The sequence below is a fragment of the Balaenoptera physalus genome (assembly GCF_965194825.1).
Source record: "Balaenoptera physalus genome assembly, chromosome: 12".
Taxonomy (NCBI): Eukaryota; Metazoa; Chordata; class Mammalia; order Artiodactyla; family Balaenopteridae; genus Balaenoptera; species Balaenoptera physalus.
The window spans coordinates 91,616,834-91,635,578 of NC_138897.1; the positions used below are offsets into that span (position 1 = coordinate 91,616,834).

General features: G+C 48.1%; 2 protein-coding genes across 5 annotated transcripts in view; one reads left to right on the forward strand and one right to left on the reverse strand.

The window, feature by feature from the left end:
• DHX37 (DEAH-box helicase 37) overlaps window positions 1-2,152 on the reverse strand; it is a 30,530-nt gene extending 28,378 nt beyond the window's left edge. Inside the window, exon 1 of the mRNA XM_082418212.1 lies at window positions 1,937-2,152. Coding sequence (XP_082274338.1) covers window positions 1,937-2,042 — 106 coding nt within the window. The 5' untranslated portion in view covers window positions 2,043-2,152. The remainder of the gene's footprint in view (window positions 1-1,936) is intronic.
• Window positions 2,153-5,056: 2,904 nt separating this feature from the next.
• LOC309640052 (acetoacetyl-CoA synthetase) overlaps window positions 5,057-18,745 on the forward strand; it is a 108,175-nt gene continuing 94,486 nt past the window's right edge. Inside the window, exons 1-2 of one of the 4 annotated variants that reach the window (XM_082418231.1) lie at window positions 5,057-5,429; window positions 17,182-17,284. In XM_082418231.1, coding sequence (XP_082274357.1) covers window positions 5,226-5,429; window positions 17,182-17,284 — 307 coding nt within the window. In that variant the 5' untranslated portion in view covers window positions 5,057-5,225. The remainder of the gene's footprint in view (window positions 5,430-17,181; window positions 17,285-18,745) is intronic. The other 3 variants (XM_082418229.1, XM_082418228.1, XM_082418227.1) reach the window with 3 other exon arrangements.

Here is an 18,745-nt window from a genome sequence, read left to right on the forward strand (position 1 = left end):
GGGATGCTATACAAGCAGCTGGATGAGTCCAACTTTGAAATGCGTTCAGTCTCAGGGGCCTGCAAGACAGCTGAACCCACTCAATCACTTCAGCCCAACTCTCCCCCGAAACTGGACCCATCATGGTCGCCGATGGCCTCCCCAGTGTTACATCCACGGTTCTTTCTCTCCCTGCCTGATCCCACGGCCACATCTGACACAGATGGCGGGTCTTCCTCTTGGTCCCCGGACAACCACACTCTCCCAGGGTTCTCCTCCCACCTCATTGGACCGGACTCGTTGCCTCAGCGAGCCAGTCTGGTCTTCAGACTTCAAATAAATATCATCTATACACAGATGATTCCAAACTGCTATCTCCCCTAGATTTGCCTCTCTCAAGCGTCCGATTCAGCAGCTGCCTGCTGACCCTTCTACTTGGATATCTGACAGGCCCCCCAAACCACTCATATCCAAAGCCAAGCTGCTGGCCTCCCCGCAAGCTGCCCATGCCTGCTTTCTCCAGCCTCCAGCCGCATGCCTGGGATTCATTCTTGACATGTCCTTTGTTCTTGCGCACAGCCAGAACAAAGCTCCATCTTCAAAATACATCTTTAATCCAACCACCTCTCACCACCTCTACTGCTGCCTCCCTGGTCCAAGCAACAACTCCTGCCAGAGTCAATGTACTCAGCAGCCTCCTATCAGATCGCCCAGATTCTCTGCCCTCTACTGCTTTTCCTCAACACAGCAAAGTGATGCTGTTAAAACCTAAGCCCTGGGCTTCCCTGGTGGTGCAGTGGTTGAGAATCTGCCTGCCAATGCAGGGGACACAGGTTCGAGCCCTGGTCCGGGAAGATCTTCCACGTGCCGCGGAGCAACTAAGCCCGTGCGCCACAACTACTGAGCCTGTGCTCTAGAGCCCGCGAGCCACAACTACTGAGCCCGCGTGCTGCAACTGCTGAAGCCTGCATGCCTAAAGCCCATGCTTTGCAACAAGCGAAGCCACCACAATGAGAAGCCCACGCACCACAACGAAGAGTAGCCCCCGCTAGCAGCAACTAGAGAAAGTCCGTTTGCAGCAACGAAGACCCAACGCAGCCAAAAATAAATAAATTTATTAAAAAACAAAAACAAAAGAAACCTAAGCCCACCCTGTGTCCCTCCTCTGCTCTCAACTCTGCAGGGCCACCATCCTCACCATGACCCACCAGGCCCTACAAGATCCTGACCCCATTTTAAATTTCATCTCCACTCAGCCATTCTGACTGCCTTCAGGTCTTAAAAAAGGATTCAATGCTTTCTCAGTGGGGCCTTCCCCCCCCGACCCCGCCATGAAACACTGCAACCTGCCCAAACCTCTTGTGCTTTATCTCTTTTGTATGAATGTATGCAAAACGTCTTATGTACTTTGCGTTTATCTTTGCTTGTCTCTTCCCAGAAGCATCTGAACTCTGCATGGCAGGGATTTTTTCCCTTAATCTCCTCTTCTGTTACTCTCCTAGAATAGTGCCTGGCGCATGGTAGCCATTCCTAACAAAACGGAGACGTCTGGGCAGAAATGTTAAGCAGCCTGGAGCTAAGCAGACAGGTCTAGGCTGAAAAATACAAACTTAGGGGTCGCTTGTAGGGAGGTTATAATCGAAGCCATCAGAATGGATGGAATTACCTTGTAATTCCTTGCCCAAACTCCCCCTATAGCTATACTAGGGCTAGACCCCACTGGAAAGAAACTCCAGGTATTGTTCCAAATTCAGTTAAAACGAAACTGTCACTATTCCCCCTTCCTTTGTATCATCTTGGGGAGGGGGGGGTGCTGTCTCTCCGGGTCTCCCGCCCGAGTAGCGGAGGCAGGGCATAGTCCGGAAGCCCTTCGGCCCCCATTGGCCAGCCCTGGCCCCGAGGCCCTGGTTGGTCCCTCCCCCGAATCCCAGACCTCGTCCGGAGGCGCCTTACTTACCCTCCAGTTCCAGCCGCACAGGGGGCGGCTCGGGAGGGCCCTTCGAGGGGCCGGGGGCCGCCTGCTGACGCCCCTTGATGTTGTACCTCCGGCGCAGCTTCCCCATGGCGCCCGGCTCCTGTTCTGCTCCCGGAGGTCCTACGACCAGCGCACTACGAAGCCCAACCCACGTGGGTTCCCACCAAGCGTTCCGGCCGGAAAATTTCCGGGTTGCGCTCTCGCGAGAGCTGAAACTAACAGAGCACCTGGGGGCGGGGCTGGAGGCGGTGCCACGCTGAAAGCCAGGGCCGGCCGGCGGCGGAGGCGGGACCAAGTTAGAGGAGGGGGCGGGGCTACGGAGGGCTCAGTTTAAGCCCAGGGCTGTTCTCACAGAGGTGTGGTCTGAGTCTCTAAATACTAATATTGATTTGGCTATTTGGGAATGGGAGTGTTCTGTCACTTTAAAAAATATAACCCTGCCCCAATACAATCTTCTTCCCTCTCTTTTTTGCTTATCTGCATTTTCTGATATTCCTACAAGAAACAGTTGTGTAATAAAACGGCCCTAAATATTTCCATTACAGTGACAGGTAGAACTAAAAGAAGGCATCTATTAGACAACTTTGAATTCTCATGACCACATCCCATTGTCTGTAGCGCACTGGGAAATAATGTATTTTCTGAATCCTGTAATTATCTTGCGACTAGGACATCTATATTGTGTCTCCTTTTTTCTGTTAAAAGCATTAATTGGTTAAGGGCAAACATTTAAATTATATCACAAAAAAAGTGAAGGCACTAGGCGTTATTTTAGAATTTTAGAAAGGATAAAGTTATTTTTAAGACTTATTTAAAGTTACTGCCCCAGGGCTTCCCTGGTGGCGCAGTGGTTGAGAATCTGCCTGCCAATGCAGGAGACACAGGTTCTGAGCCCTGGTCCGGGAAGATCCCACATGCCACGGAGCAACTAAGCCCGTGAGTCACTATTACTGAGCCTGCGCGTATGGAGCCTGTGCTCTGCAACAAGAGAGGCCGCGATAGTGAGAGGCCTGTGCACTGCGATGAAGAGTGGCCCCCGCTTGCCACAACTAGAGAAAGCCCTCGCACAGAAACGGAGACCCAATACAGCCAAAAAATAAATAAATTTAAAGTTACTGCCCCAGGAAAAACATTTGAATAACCCAGAACAAGATCTGGCTGCAGAGCAGGTAAGCAATAAATTGTTGTTGATTGGAATGAATGAATGAATGAAGAGTGTGATTAATGTGGATAAGCTCCCCTCTTCCCCCGAAAAGCAAAAGCAAAAACAAACCCCCCTTTTGTTGTGGTCATCCATTTACAATGCTTGCTGTCAGTTTATTTATCTCTTGTAAAAATAAAATACAGTGTGTGTGTGTGAAAAAAAAAAAACCCCACAAACACACAGGTGGTGCGTGAGAGGATTTAGATGGTATACATATGAAAATGCTTTTAATTAATTAAAAAGGATTTGGGGGAAAAAGTTATAATGAGCAAATCAAACCTGTGTTTTCATGGGTTTTATTGCTTAGGATGATAGTGATCTACAGTTTTTTCTTTAAATATGTTTATTTAAGTAAATAAAAAGTGTGTTCATCTTCAAATTATTAGGTAGGTAATAGAACATTCTCTTATATTTTCTTCTAAAATATTATATACCAAAGTATTATCTCCAGAAGTTATAAAGAACATTCTATAAAGCAAAAGGAGAAAAGGCAAATACACAACAGCATGGATCTCATTAATATAATGTTGAAAAGAAGCCAATCACAAATGATCATACTTTATGATCCAATTCACATAAAGTTCAAAATCAGGCAAAATGAATCCCCTAAATTTTGGAGGGGGCGTAGTGAATGGGAGAGGGCAAAGGGAGCCTTTTTGCAAAGCTGGTAATGTTCCTTTTCTCAACCTGCATGCTGGTCACCTTGTGTGTCGTTTAAATTCATGGAGAGGCACCTTATGATTTGTGTATTTTTCTGTTTGTATGCTATACTTCAATATAAAAAAAATTTACTTAAAAATAAAGAAGAAATATAAGGCCAGTGAATATATGAAAACGTCACCAGGAATCTAGAAAAATGTAAGTTCAAAAAGAGGCAATTTTTCACTCTTTGGGTTGACAAAAGTTGTTTTATTTTCCTGGTTGTCTCAAAAAATGTCATGGTTTGTTTGATTTAGGATGCAAACAAGGTCCTTGCGTTGTATTTGGTTATAATAGCTCTTAAGTCTTTTAAAACCAATAAATCTCCCCTGCCTTCATTTTTTATGTCACTTACTTATTGAGGAAACTGGGTCGTTAATCCTGTTGAATGCTCCACATTCTGGCTTTAGCTGATTGCTTCTGCTGCTTCTAATTTTTTTCCTCCATCCCCGATATTTCCTGTAAACTGTTGGTTAGATGTGGAGGCCACATCAAGTTACCGTCCAAAGTGTTTGGCAAGAATCCATCATAGGTGGCGCTGGTACTTCTGTCACTAAGACTGGCGGGTCCAGGTCCTGACCACCTGGCCCCTCCTTTTTTAAGTTCCCCACCGACCTGCCACCTTTTGGATTTAGTGTCTTGATGATCGTGGCCTGGACCCGTCATTTCATTAAGGAATGCAAACGGATTTTCTAATTTCTAATTTTCTAATCTCTTTCACTCCTTCCTCATTTACTAGCGGGACTTTCCTAAAAAGAACTTTCGGTCCTCGACTATTTTGTGACTCTGAAATAGAGTTCTCTGAAGAAGGGCAGGAGGGATGCTTAATGCTTTTCTTTTAAACATTTCAGAATGAATGAATAAGCTCGTGCCCATGCCATCGGCAACGGTGGCCAATTTTGGGGTGTCATTAGAAATTCAGCGACATATAAAATGTATACAGTTCATATTTTCCAATCAATTGCAGTCAATGTCCTTGTTGGGGCTGTTTCCACTTTTACAAGCTTGGGTTGCTTTTTATAGAAAAGTTAAAAATAAAAATTATTTTTAAAAAAAGAAAAGGTTAAAGCCCCACCAGGTCAGGGAAGACTTCCGGGGGTTGGGGGCGGGGAGATCATCAACTTCACAGCCGCCTCTCGCGCTCCCGCCAGGTCGCCAGCGGGTCCCGCGTCCGGGGGCGGAGCGCGGCGTGGGCAGGGCCTTCGAGCCTTTGCGCGCGGGGCGGGGCAGGTGGCGCGGCGGCGGCGGCGCGGTCAGAGGTGCGGCGCTCGGCCACCGAGCGCGCCAACGGGGTCTCCGCCGGAGCCGCGGCGTCCCACCGTGCGGCTCTCACCCTTCTCACGGACCCCGCATCCCACCGGCCCCAGGATGGGCGCGCGCGCTTCGGGCGGACCCCGGACCCAGACTAGGTTCCTGCTGCTGTTGCTGCTGCTCGGGCTGCTGGCCCCGGGCGTGCAAGGGGCGCGGGGCCGCGGCGGCACCGAGAAGAACAGCTACCGCCGCACGGTCAACACCTTCTCGCAGAGCGTCAGCAGCCTGTTCGGCGAGGACAACGTGCGCGCCGCTCAGAAGGTGGGCGCCGCGCCCGCGCCCGCGCCCGCGGTCACCTTGCCGCAGCCGCCGCGCACCTGGCGCCCGGGGCCCGCCTGGGCCGTGCGCGGCCTCCGGGGCTGCAGGCCGGCCGGGGCGCGGGAAGAGGGGGGCCCGGGTCTGGGGCGGGGGAGCCGGGCCTGAGCCCCGGGGCCTTCCGCCTGCGGCCCAGGCTCTGCCCAGCCAGCGTCGGGTCTGGGGGCCGGTTCCGGCGCAGGGCCTCGGGGCGCCCTCTGTGCCATGCGGTACTTCTCCTTGGACCTTGCCCCCGGGGGTGCGCGGCCCGGGCCTCCGCTGGGCGGCGCTGACGCCGCCGCGCCTCTCATTCATTCATTCAACACGTTTGAATGAGCGCCTACTGTGAGCCAGGCACCGTGGCGGCTGCCCGGGGGTGGGGGGGGGGCGGGGGGGCGCCCTGCCCGCCAGCGCCCGCGCCCTCTCCCCACGCTGCTGCGCTCTCCCCAGTAACCCCGAATTTCCTGTAGCCTTGCACCCGACCCGCTTCCCCTGAGCACCTGAGGCCCTCCTTCTTCTGCTTTGAAGATATTTCGGCTTTTTACTTTTTATTTTTTTAATTATTTTTTAAGAATGGGAGTAATGCAGTCTGCTCTGTTGCTTTGGCAACCTGGCACCGTAACAACCCTTTTAAGCACCTACTGTGTGCTGGGCCTTTCGCTTGGAGCGTTTTGTTTACTTTGGACCTATTGAGAAGCCTCAGACCCCTGGGGATGGTGTTGAGCGCCCCGGAGAAGCGCAGGGAGTTCTTTCTCCCTGCTCTGCCCTCGGTAGCCGGGTGACCCATGCGGGGTAAAAGTCCACCGAGAAAGGGGAAGTGAATAGGCGGACAGTTACCTGTGGTCAGGCGGTTCCTTGAGTACAGCCCTTACTGTTCGTCCTCTTAATTCCTTTGCTCTGCGCCAGTCCTGGGGTTTTGGAGCGGAGGGAAGTTGGGGTTTAAGTTCCAGCTCTTACTGGATGGCTTTGGGCAAGTGGCTTCCCTTTTTTGAGCCTCCGTTTCTTTATTCCTTAAATGGGGCTAATGATAATATCCTCTTGGTTATGAGTTTGTAATTATGAATCGTTGGTACGTTCTTGGCCCAGAGTAATGGCGGAATCAGTGTGAGCTACCGTTGTTAGTTATATCGTGGCCAAGGCGCAAATCAACGTTGCGTAGCCCCGCTGAAAGGGCTTTCAGGGTTTAAAAAAAGTTTTCTGGTGCTTGAGGTGGAGGGGAAGAAAAAGAACATTAAAGCCCAAATCAGATTGGCTGGATATTCTGATGGGATGAGATGAAATACAAGTTAATCTGTTGGGAAAACTAACTTCTGACCACCATCTCCTATAGGTGTTCTGAGCCCCCGTAGAGGGTGTGGGTTCTGGCGGGATCTCTTTGTAGGTGGCCACGGAGGGAGAAAACAAAAACACCTGAGTGCGGAAAGGTGGCCATCCAGTCTGCCTGAGTGTAAAGGGTGAATCTGCACCTCCCTCCTGCCATGTGCCTGAGCCATTTGAAGGCAGAAATCATTTCTTTTACAGCAAAAAGAAGTCTTGACTTTTTTTGAGGAGAATAAGCACACGTAACCAATGTCTTGGCCGACGGTCCTATCTGAGAATATAAGGTCCACGGACGTGAAATACAAAATAGATACTTAAGAGTTTAAATGTGGGTTGGTGCCAATACGACAGCTGTATTCTGGCAAAGAATCCGAGAATCTCGAGGTCAGAACTGCAGTTTTGTGGTAAATGAAGTTTTGTGCCTTCAATAGAGATGGCAATAATACTAATTTGTTATTTGTTTAGAATGCACGTTTTTTCCTTTCTTTTTGGCCAAGCGGCATGCAGGATCTTAGTTCCCCGACCAGGGATCGACCAGGGATTGTACCTGAGCCCCCTGCAGTGGAAGCACAGAGTCTTAACCACTGGACTGCCAGGGAAGTCCCCAAATGCGCCTTTTTAAAGAAGATCTAATTGGTTTTATTCAGCAATTCATGAACTGGGCAGCATCCCTTCTAGCAAATAAGTGGTCCATGTTCTAAGTCCTTTTATAGGTAGAGTAACTCACTTAATCCTTAGAACAGGCCTATGAGGTAGGTACTATTAATGTTTCCATTTTACACATAGGGAAACTGAGGCACAGAGTGGTGAAGTGACTGGCTTCAGGTCAGACTGGGTAGGAAGAGCCAGGATTTGAACCCAGGCACAGTGGGTCAGGGGTCCACACTGGTACCCTCACCGGTCTTCCAGCCTCATGACCCTTCCTGATTCCCCTAATCATTGTGACATCTAGAATGAGGCTGCCCTGATATTTCCTGCCAAGTGTAGCCTAGACCGCCAGGCCTGGGGGAGATTGTTTTGTTAATCTTAATTAAAAGAAAACTGGATCTGCTAGCGACCGTAGTTTTCAGCGAGTCAGACCTGCTTAGTGGGTTGTGAAGTTTGAGAGCATTTAATGAAACACTCCATGTTCTATCCAGGACTTGTCTAAAATTAACCCCTGACCTTCTTCTGGTTTGGAGCATGGGCCTTGCTCTCCAACAGACATGGGTTCGAATCCCAGCTCTGCGTCTCACTAGCTCTGTGACCTTGGGCCGGTTGCTTGACCTCTGTGTGTCTCATTTGTGCAAAGGAGGTAAATTGGAGGGTTGAAGGTGATTAGTCAGGTTGTACAATACCAGGCACTTAATAAGCATTTAGTAAATGGTAGAAGATATTTATATGAGAAGGATTCACCTGGTGTAATTTAGTGTAAGGAAGTACCGTCGTTCAACCTACTCCTGGTGGTCAGTGTTTTGTTAGTTTCCTGTCTTTTGCCACTTGAATCCTGGCTGCAGTCAAGGCCCTTCTATATAAATTTTTTGGAGTGCACTTAGACAAGTTCATCCATAAATTGTTAGAAATGTAATTGCTGAGCCAAAAGATCTGTGCGTTTTAAAATTTTTAATTGAACTATAATTGGTGTACTTTTCTGTATGTTATACAGCATAATGAGTTGTCACACACCAAACACGCCCATGTGACCAGCATGTAGCTCTAGAAATGGATGGTCGCAATCCCCCTGCCCCAAGACAACCCCTCTCCTGACTCTGACAGCATAAATTAGTTTTGATTGCCGTGTCCTTTATCCACAGTTCCAGTTCATATACTGAGAGATATTACTGAATTACTGCTTTCCAGTTGTACTCCCATCATACGTGCGAGGGCTGCTTCCCAAACCCTCTCCAAAGAAGTGTCAGTAAACTTTTTGGTTTTATTATTTTACTGTGAGATAGGTGGTCTTTTCACTTTTCCAGAATCCATTGGCGTCTTCTTTTCTGGGAACTGCTTTTTGTTTTCCTTTGCCATTATTGAACTGTTGGTCTTTTTTTTTTAAGAGGCTTACATTCTTTTTTTTTTTTTTTTTTTAATTTATTTATTTATTTATTTATTTTTGGCAGTGTTGGGTCTTCATTTCTGTGCGAGGGCTTCTCTAGTTGCGGCAAGCGGGGGCCACTCTTCATCGCGGTGCGCCGGCCTCTCACTATTGCAGCCTGTCTTGTTGCGGAGCACAGGCTCCAGACGCGCAGGCTCAGTAGTTATGGCTCACGGGCCCAGTTGCTCCGCGGCATGTGGGATCTTCCCAGACCAGGGCTTGAACCCGTGTCCCCTGCATTGGCAGGCGGATTCTCAACCACTGCACCACCAAGGAAGCCCCGAGGCTTACATTCTTTTGCTTTGTAAGAAAAATATTTTGAGCAGAGTAACTTTGACACTTTCCAGTCTTTTTTTTCCCCCACCAACATTTTAACAGCTTTATTGAGGTGTAATCGACATAGACTGCATATATTTAAAGTGGGACAAAAGTGTACACGTTGGTAAATTTTGACGTATGGATATACCCCTGAAAACATCACCACAATCAAAATAATATTTCCTTTTTATTTTGAAAAGCTGAAAGAATTGAATAAGGAACAACTAGAAACTCCACCTGGGTTCACCATTTTCCCCCCCCAAACTGTTTCTTTTTCACTACAAGCACACACATACACACACTTTTTTTGAAAGTAAATTGCAGCCATCATGACACTTTCTCCTACAAAACCATAATACCATGGCCCCTCCACCCCAAAACTTAAATTTAGTACAGTAATATTTTGTAATATACAGCCCATATTTGCATTTCCTTTATAGCTTTAAAAAAAAAATCCAGCACCCAATCAACGATTGCTCATCGCATTTGGTTTTCATGTCTCTTTAGTTCCCTTTAGTCTGTCAAAGTCCCTTCACCCATTTGGGGGTAAGGGGGGCTTTTATGACATTGACATTTATATCTTTTTTTTTTTAATAGCTTTACTGAGCTGTAATTCAGATACTATACAATTCATTCATTGAAAGTTCAGTGATTTTTATTATATTCACAGGGTTGTGCAACCATCACCACAGTCAATTCTAGAACATTTTCATCCCCCCCTCCAAAGAAACCCTATATTCATTAGCAGTCACCCCACCTCCCCCAGCCCCTGACAACCCATCATCTTCTTTGTCTTTATGGATTTGCCTATTCTGCACATTTCCTATAAATGGAATCATACAGTGTGGTCTTTTGCATCTGGCTTCTTTCTCACTCAGCATCATGTTTTTAAGGTTCATCCCTTTTGTGGCCTGTGTCAGTGTTTCGTACCTTCTTATGGCTTTTTCTTTATCCATTTATCAGTTGATGGTCACTTGGGTTGTTCCCACTTTTTGGCTTCTGTGAATAGTGATGCTCTGAACATTCATGTGCAAGTTTTTATGTGAATATATGCCTTCTGTATTTTGGAGTATGTACCTAGGAGTGGAATTGCCGGGTCATATGGCAGCTCTCACATGTCAAGGAACCTCTGTACAGCTGTGCCATTTTACGTTCCCACTGGCAGTGTATGAGGATTCCTTTCTCCCCATCCTCGCCAACACATGTTCTTGTCTTCCCCCCACCCCTTGGATACATTTTATTTAATTTATTTTTTAATTGAAATATAGTTGATTTGCAATATTATATTAGTTTCAGGTGTACAACATAGTGATTCAATATGTTTTTGGACTATACTTCATTTATAGTTATTTTAGAATACTGGCTGTATTCCCTGTGCTGTACAGTATATCCTTGTAACTTATGTATTTTATACACAGTAGTTTGTACCTCTTAAACCCCTACCCCTATCTTGCCCCTCCACCCTTCCCTCTCCCCACTGGTAACCACTAGTTTGTTCTCTGTATCTGTGAGTCTGCTGCTTTTTTGTTATATTCACTGTTGTATTTTTTAGATTCCACATATAACAGTTATCACACAGTATTTGTCTTTCCTTCTTTCTTTCTTTTTAACTTTTTAGCCGCCCGGCGTGCAGGATCTTAGTTCCTGGACCAGGGATCAAACTTGCGCCCCCTGCAGTGGAAGCACGGAGTCTTTTTTTTTTTTTTTATAATTAATTTTGATTGGAGTATAGTTGCTTTACGATGTTGTGTTAGCGTCTACTGCACGGCAAAATGAATCAGCCATGCATATACACATAGCCCCTCCATTTAGGACACTACAGTGCATTAAGTAGAGTTCTCTGTGCTATACAGTATGTTCCCATCAGTTGTCTGTTTTGTAGATAGTATCAGTAGTGTATATGTGTCAATCCCAGTTCCTCCCACCCCACCCCTTTCCCCCTTGGTATCCATACATTTGTTCTCTACATCTACGTCTCTATTTCTGCTCGGCAGGAAGCGCGGAGTCTCAACCACTGGCCCTCCAGGGAAGCCCCAGTTTTTGTCTTTCTCTGTCTGACTTATTTCACTAAGCGTAGTACGCTCCAGGTCCATCCAAGCTGTTGCAAATGGCAAAATTTCATTCTTTTTTATGGCCGAGTAGTATTCCGGGGTATGTGTGTGTGGGTGGTGTGTGTCCGTGAACCACATCTTTCTCCATTCATCTGTTGATAGTTGTCTCTTTTAGTGTAGCCACTTTAGTGGGGCTGACATGGTATCTCGGTGGGGTTGGGACAGGCCAGTTGACTTTTGAATTGTCGCCTGATGCATCTTACCTGATTGCACCCTCAGGGTTAGATTGAGGAATTACAATTCCAGCAGGAATTCTAGGTGAGGGTCTTGTGTCCTTGCTAGGGCAGCACATCAGGGCACAGGGTGTCACCTTGTCCCATGACTTTGATCTTCAGTTGAGGCCTTCCATCCTGGAGGTGCCTTTTCCCCTTTGTAATTCATTCGTGCAGGTGGTCTGCACGTGTGTTCCAGCACCTTCAGGTCACGTAACCTTTGTCTCTCATTGTGTTCCTCAGATGCTTGGGCAACCTCTGAACTGCAGAAACTCGCCCCTTCTCTACCTTGCTCATGAAGACACATGTGCCCTTACAGCCTGATTTCCTGGGAGCCAGTTTGCACGTGCCTGGGGGTGACAGGGTTGAGGAGAGCTTAGGATGCGGGACGTCCTCCAGATTTAGGAGGAGGGTGATGAAAGCCTGAGCTGGAGTAATCGTGTTTTCTCCCATAGCCACGGCCACGGCCGCAGGCCTCCTGAGTTGGTTCACCTGAATCTCCCTCGTTTTAACTTTTCATCCTGAAAATTGTCCAACAGACACAAAGGGGGAAAGAAATGTATAATGAACCCCTGTACCCATCACTCAGTTTTGCCATTTTTGTTACATTGCTCTCCCCATCGAAAAAGTTTTTGAAGCCTGGCATAGTATTTTAAAGCTAATCCAAGACATAATGGTTTACTTTTGAATACTTCGGTCTGCGTCTTTAACAGGTGAACATTTTGCAAAGATCGTAGCCATAGTACCATCGTCACAGCTCATGACAATTCTTTTTTTTTTTTTAATTTATTTATTTTTTAAAATTATTTATTTATTTATTTATTGGCTGCATTGGGTCTTCGTTGCTGTGCGTATTTTTCTCTAGTTGCGGCGAGCGGGGGCTACTCTTCGTTGCGGTGTGCGGGCTTCTCATTGCGGTGGCTTCTCTTGTTGCAGGGCACGGGCTCTAGGCCTGCGGGCTTCAGTAGTTGTGGCTCGCAAGGTCTAGAGCGCAGACTCAGTAGTTGTGGCACACAGGCTTAGTTGCTCCGTGGCATGTGCGAACTTCCGGGACCAGGGCTCAAACCCATGTTCCCTGCTTTGGCAGGCGGATTCTTAACCACTGCGCCACCAGGGAAGCCCTGACAATTTTTTAATAACCAACCCAAGTCCATTTTCCAATTTCCCTGATCGACTCAAAACGTCTTTACGCAAAACTGCTTTGTTTGAATTGAGATCCAGTCAAAGTCTACACTTGCATTTCACTGATATGTCTTTTAAGTCTCTCTCTCTTTCTCTCTTCATTTTTATTTTTTATTTTTTTTTTGGCCTTGCTGCGCACATGTGGGATCTTAGTTCCCTAGTTCCCCAACCAGGGATTGAGCCTGGGCTTCTGCAGTGAAAGCACAGAATCCTAACCACTAGGCCACCACGGAACTCCCAAGTTTTGTTTTGTTTTGTTTTAATTTTATTAAATTTTTTATTTATTATTAAAATTTTTATTGAGGTATACTTGATGTACAATATTATACAAATTGTACAATATCATATAAATTTCAGGGGTACAACATAGTGATTCACAATTCTTACAGGTTATACTCCATTGATAGTTATTATAAGATATTGGCCATATTTTGTAGGTTGTAGAAAACATACAACCTGTGCCGTAGGTTTAGCTTTTCACCTGATTTCTGTGAACTGCTTCAGGCTCTGGGCTCCGCTGAACCCCCATCTTAGTCTGCAGGGCTGCCATGAGGAAGGACCACAGCCTGGGCAGCTCACACAGAAATGTATCGTCTGGAAGTTCTGGAGGCTGGAAACCTGAGATCGAGGTGCTGGCAGGGTTGGTTTCTCCTGAGGCCTCTCTCCTTGGCTGGCAGATGGCCGGCTTCTCCCTGTGGTCCTCATGTGGTCTTTCCTCTGTGTGTGTCTATGTCACCATCTCTTCTTGTAGGGCCACCAGTCCTGTTGGATCAGGGTCCCTCATATTGATCCCATTTCACCCTCGCTGAGATTTGGAGGAACACAGTGTAGCCCGCAGCACCCCCTGAGGGCTCCTGTGTCTTCCCACAGACAAGGGAGCCAAGGAGTCACATTGCCCAAGGGGAAACCACAGTGAGTGGTGCCAGGCCCCCGGGGCAGAGAGCGAGTGTGGTTCCCACCTCTCAGTCCAAAAGGCCCACGATGGGTCTGTCCCTGCAACACCCTCTCCTGCCCCGGCCGGTCCCCAGGGTGGGCCTGACTTTCCTCTGAGCAAGGCCAGACCCTGGTTGGGCCTGTGGGTTTCTGAGCACCTGCTTGAAGACGTTTGTTAGGTGGGAAGGGGATGGCTCCGTTTGGAGAGAGGGCCGGACCTCCGTCCTTGCTGGGAGCGCTGGGTTGCCACCCAGCAAATCATCGGGTCTGACACAAGCAACCTAAGCAGCTCCCATGTCCTGAGGCCTTTACAGGTTCTTATGGCTGTCTCATCTTAGTCCCATTTTACAGCTGAGAAAGTGGAGGCACAGAGAGGGTCACAGCAGCAGCAGCTGTTGTCTCTTCCTCCACAAATAAGTACTTCCTCACACCCTTTCTAGGAGAGCTGGTGCCCTTGAAAAGCCCGGTAGCTTTTGGTGTGGAGCTCTTTCCTCTTTCCTCCACATGAACAAAACGTACAAGTTGCTACCTATTTTCAAACGTGTACAAATCACGCGTACTTTAAAGAATTACGACAGGAGAAACAAAACGCAGTAGATCCCTGACAGGGAAGGCTCTTTGGCAAGAAAGAGGAATTAAGTACCGATGCATGCTGCGACGCGGGTGAACCTTGGCAATGTTATTTTGAGCGCAAGGAGCCAGGCACAAAAGGTCACGGATTGCCTTATTCCACTGGTATGGAAAGTCCAGGAAAGGCGACTCCATGGAGATGGAAAGGAGATTAGTGGTTGCCTAGGTTGGGGGGTGGGAGGCAATGGGGAGTGCCGACTGCTGTTGGGGACAAGACTCCTTTTGGGGTGATGAAAATGTTCTAACGTTAGATTATGGGGAATTTCTAAAAAAAAAGCTGTGAATCGTGCCTTTTAAAAACGGGAACTTTATGGTATGTTTGTAAATGATATGTCAGTAAATCTCTAACCAAAAAAGAATTATAACTAAAGCAACACCAGTGTGCCTTCTCTCCAGGTGATGATGCATTCTCCGAAATTCCCTCACCCACCCACGCCCACCAAAGAGAGGGACCATGACCCTCTCTTCTCTCAGACACACAGACTTCCTCCTTTTTTTTTTTTTTTTTTACGTCAACCCTTCCATTATTTTTTTTTTTACTCTTCCAGTTTAAAAAAAACTTTTTTTAGATAGGAGTACAGTTGATTTACAATGTTATGTTAGTACCCTTCCAGTTTTTAAATAGCAACTTATTGAGGTATAATTCACATACCATACATTTCATCCATTTAAAGTATATCCTTCATATATAATTTTCGTATCGTCACAGGGTTGTGTAACCATCAGCACAGTCAACAGTGGAACATTTTCATCCGCTCAAAGAGAAATCCTTTAGCTATCAACCTCTCTCCCTAACCCCTAGCAACTGCTAATTTACTTTCTGTCTCTATGGATTTGCCTACTCTGGATATTTCCTATACATGGAATCACAATTTAGGGTCTTTTGCGTCTGGCTTCTTGTCCTTAGTGTAAAGTTTTCAAGTTTCATCCGTGTCGAAGCATGTGTCAGTACATCATTGGTTTTTATGGCCAAATAATATCCCATTGTGTGGATATTCCAGGCTTATTCATTCATCAGCTGATGGCCACGTGGTCTTTAAATCTACAAATCCCTTTGGTGCTTGCAGCTAGGAAATTTAAGGCTAAAAGGATGATGTCCTCGCAGAAGGGTCTTAGGGCCAGAGCTTCTGTTAGAAGATCGGGGACTTCCCTGGTGGTCCAGTGGGTAAGACTCCGTGCTCCCAATGGAGGGGGCCTGGGTTCAATCCCTGGTCAGGGAGCTAGATCCCGCATGCACGCTGCAACTAAAGAGTCCGCATGCCGCAACTAAGACCCAGTGCAGCCTAAATAAATAAATAAATAAATAATAAAATAAAAAAAAAATCGGATGTCAGTAGACATTTGGAACCTCTGTTGGGTGCGTCAAAGCATTTCACACAAATCTCATTTAACGCTCACAACAACCAGCTGAGATGGGTACTATTAATAACTCCACTTGTCAGCTGGAGCCCTGGTATATAGCACACATATAATCTACCTATGGCCACCCAGCAAATAAGGGGCAGACCTGGGACTTGAACCCAGGCGGTTAAGCTTCCAACCCCGCATGCTCTTAGCCAAGTGACAGCAGTAGCGCGGAGGTTACTGGCATCCTTTGCTCTCCTGGCCACTGATGCAACACTGCTCCTCTTTCCCCTGTCCTGGAGGATGGCTCCAACCAAGGTATCCAATTTTAAATGCTGTAACCAATTCACTTCGAGGCATTTAACCTCTACACGTGAGCCTTGCAACACTCCGGTCCCCCTGGGAAGCTGGGAATAACCTAGGTGCCCATCCATAGGGGATTGGGTAAGCAGCTGCAGGTGTGCCATCTTTGCAAAGAATGAGGCCGCTCTGTCCTGCCTGCAGTTGAATAATCAAGGCAGAGTGTTCCGTGAGAAACACGGCAGAACTGTACACATATGCTGCCGTTTATGGGGGAAATATTTGTGCCATTCTTCACCCGGTGCATCTAAGAGAGGATCCGCAAGCGAGTGGTAACAGCGGAGCCGCCGGAAGGGGGTTTGGGTTGCGGGGAGTGAGACTTTATACCATGTGGATAGAATATCACTTTTTTTTTAATTTGGCCGCACTGCACGGCATGCGGGATGTTAGTCCACTGACCAGGGATTGAACCCGGGCCCTCAGCAGTGAAAGCGCGCAATCCTAACCATTGGACCGCCAGGGAAGTCCGAGAATATCACTTATTTTTAAAAAATAGAGCAAAATGGGACTTCCCTGGTGGTCCAGTGGTTAAGAATCCGTCTTGCAATGCAGGGGACTCCGGTTCGATCCCACAGGCCGTGGGGGCCACTAAGCCCGGGCATCACAGCAAAAGATCCCACGTGTCGCAACTAAGACCCAACGCAGCCAAAAAGATAAATATTTTTTTTAAATACAGTGAAATGAAGCTGCAGCTCATATTCATCCTCGGAGAGCTTCAGTAGCCCCGGGTCCTTAAAGCTGGGATGGACGTGGGTCTCTACTGTTTGCACACGCTAGGGAGATGCTGATGGGGCTCGGTGTGTGAGAACCACAGGAAGTTCTCGCCCTTCAGAGTTGCTCCCATGGAGCAGCGTCCCGGCCTCTGGGTGAAATAGGTTGGTTGCAGCACCTCCCACTGTTTGAAAATGAGAAATCAGGCAGAGACTTCGACAAAAGAGTCGGCCTAGAAGGGCTCCGGGAGGAATCGGAGGTGGAGTGAGCAGCTTTGCAGAGAGCTCCCGGCTCCCCCGATGCATTCCTCCCCCCGTAGGAGGGAGATTTGTCTGGATTCGCTTGGTTCTTGGCACCTGGACAGTTAGTCCCGAGCTCCGTCAGTCCCCTGGGCTACCCGGCCAGTCCTGGGACGGCCTTTGTCATCGGCCGGCTGTGTTTTCTCGTCCAAGTGTAAGCTTGGCCGGACTAGGAAAGAGGGAGCTTTGGCCCGGTCGGTAATGATCTCTCTCTCGTTTCTGCAGTTCCTGACGAGGCTGACCGAGAGGTTCGTGTTGGGAGTGGACATGTTTGTGGAAACCCTGTGGAAAGTCTGGGCGGAGCTCTTGGACGTCCTTGGACTTGACAGTAGGTGTGGGGGGCATTCATTTGAAGGCACTGTTTCATTCTGGTGCTTGTCAAATTATGGGAGTGGTACCCAGGGCGGGTGGCACAAGAGAAAACGAGGGGGGCAGTGAGGATGCGAGAGAACCTTTTTTATTGTCATTGTTGCGTGTGTAAATAGCTGAGATTCCCAGATGCTATTTAGGACAAGGTGCAGGTGGGCAGTGCCAACTTGTCTGCCCCCAGGCAAACCTCGGGGACTGGAGGTGGAGTCTCTAGGTTGTTGGGGTCTGTAACCAACTACTCCAGTTACTTAGACAGAAAGGGATTTAGTACAGGGAATGCGGCGCTCACACAATCATCAGAAGGGCTGAAGGAGCGATGTGTGACCCCCCAGGGGGTTGCTGCCCTGGTCCAGGAATTGGAAGGCAGCTGCTGGAACCCTTTGAATTCAAGCTCACAGCCCTGGTCCAGGCTGCTGCCTGTCTCCAGGAAGCCTGCAGCAGTCTGTGTCAGGGTCCCCTAGACCATCCCCAGGTTCCGTGCATCTCCAGGAGGACTCCCAGGACCCAGCATGTGGACGTACTCACAGCTGTGGTGTATTACAGTGAAGGACACAAAGCACAGTCAACAAAGGGAAAAGGCTCACGGGGTGAAGTCTGGGGGAACCAGGCACAGGCCCCCAGAGCCCTCTCCCAGGGGGGTCACACAGGACACCCTTTATTCCCCGAGTGACGTGTCCTCTACCAGGGACGCCCAATAGAGGCTCAGCCTCTAAGGTGTTTATTGGCGGCTGCTCATGTAGGCGCCCTCTGCCTGCACCTTCCAAATTCCCGACTCCCCGAAGGAAAGCAGGTGTCAGCGTGAACCACACTGACTGTAAAAACCTCCAAGCCAGGGAGCCCCTGTTCTTGGGGAGAGGAGGGAGCCCTCACTGCAATGTATGTGCAATTCACTCAGCTCTCCAGGACTCTGACCACGTGCCCCCAAGTTGAACTCAATTCTAACCCTATCTCCTTGGAGGTAGCATCTGATCCCACAGGTCAAGGGCTCAGTCCCACAATCGGCCCCACTTCAGAGACCAGTCACAGATCCGGGTTGTCACTTCTGACAGGCTAGTATAGATCAGAGGTTCCCACGACCCCTCCCCACCGTGGGTTCAATTAATTTGCTAGAGCTGCTTGCAGAACTCAGGAAACCTGTTTACTCACTCACTAGATGACTGGTTTATTATGAAAGGATATAACTCAGGAACAGCCAGGTGAAGGAGATGCATGGTTGGTGGGCAGGGAGCTTCCACGTTCTGAGTTCTATTGTCTCATTGGCTATTGGTGACGGATTCAACCTTCAGCCCCTCCTGGAGGTTAGAGGGCCCAACCCTCTAATCATCTGGTTGGTTCCCCTGGCAACCACCCTACATCCTGAGAGGCTTTCCAGAATCACCTGATTAACAAGCGCAGGTGTGGGTGAAAGGGGCTATGAATT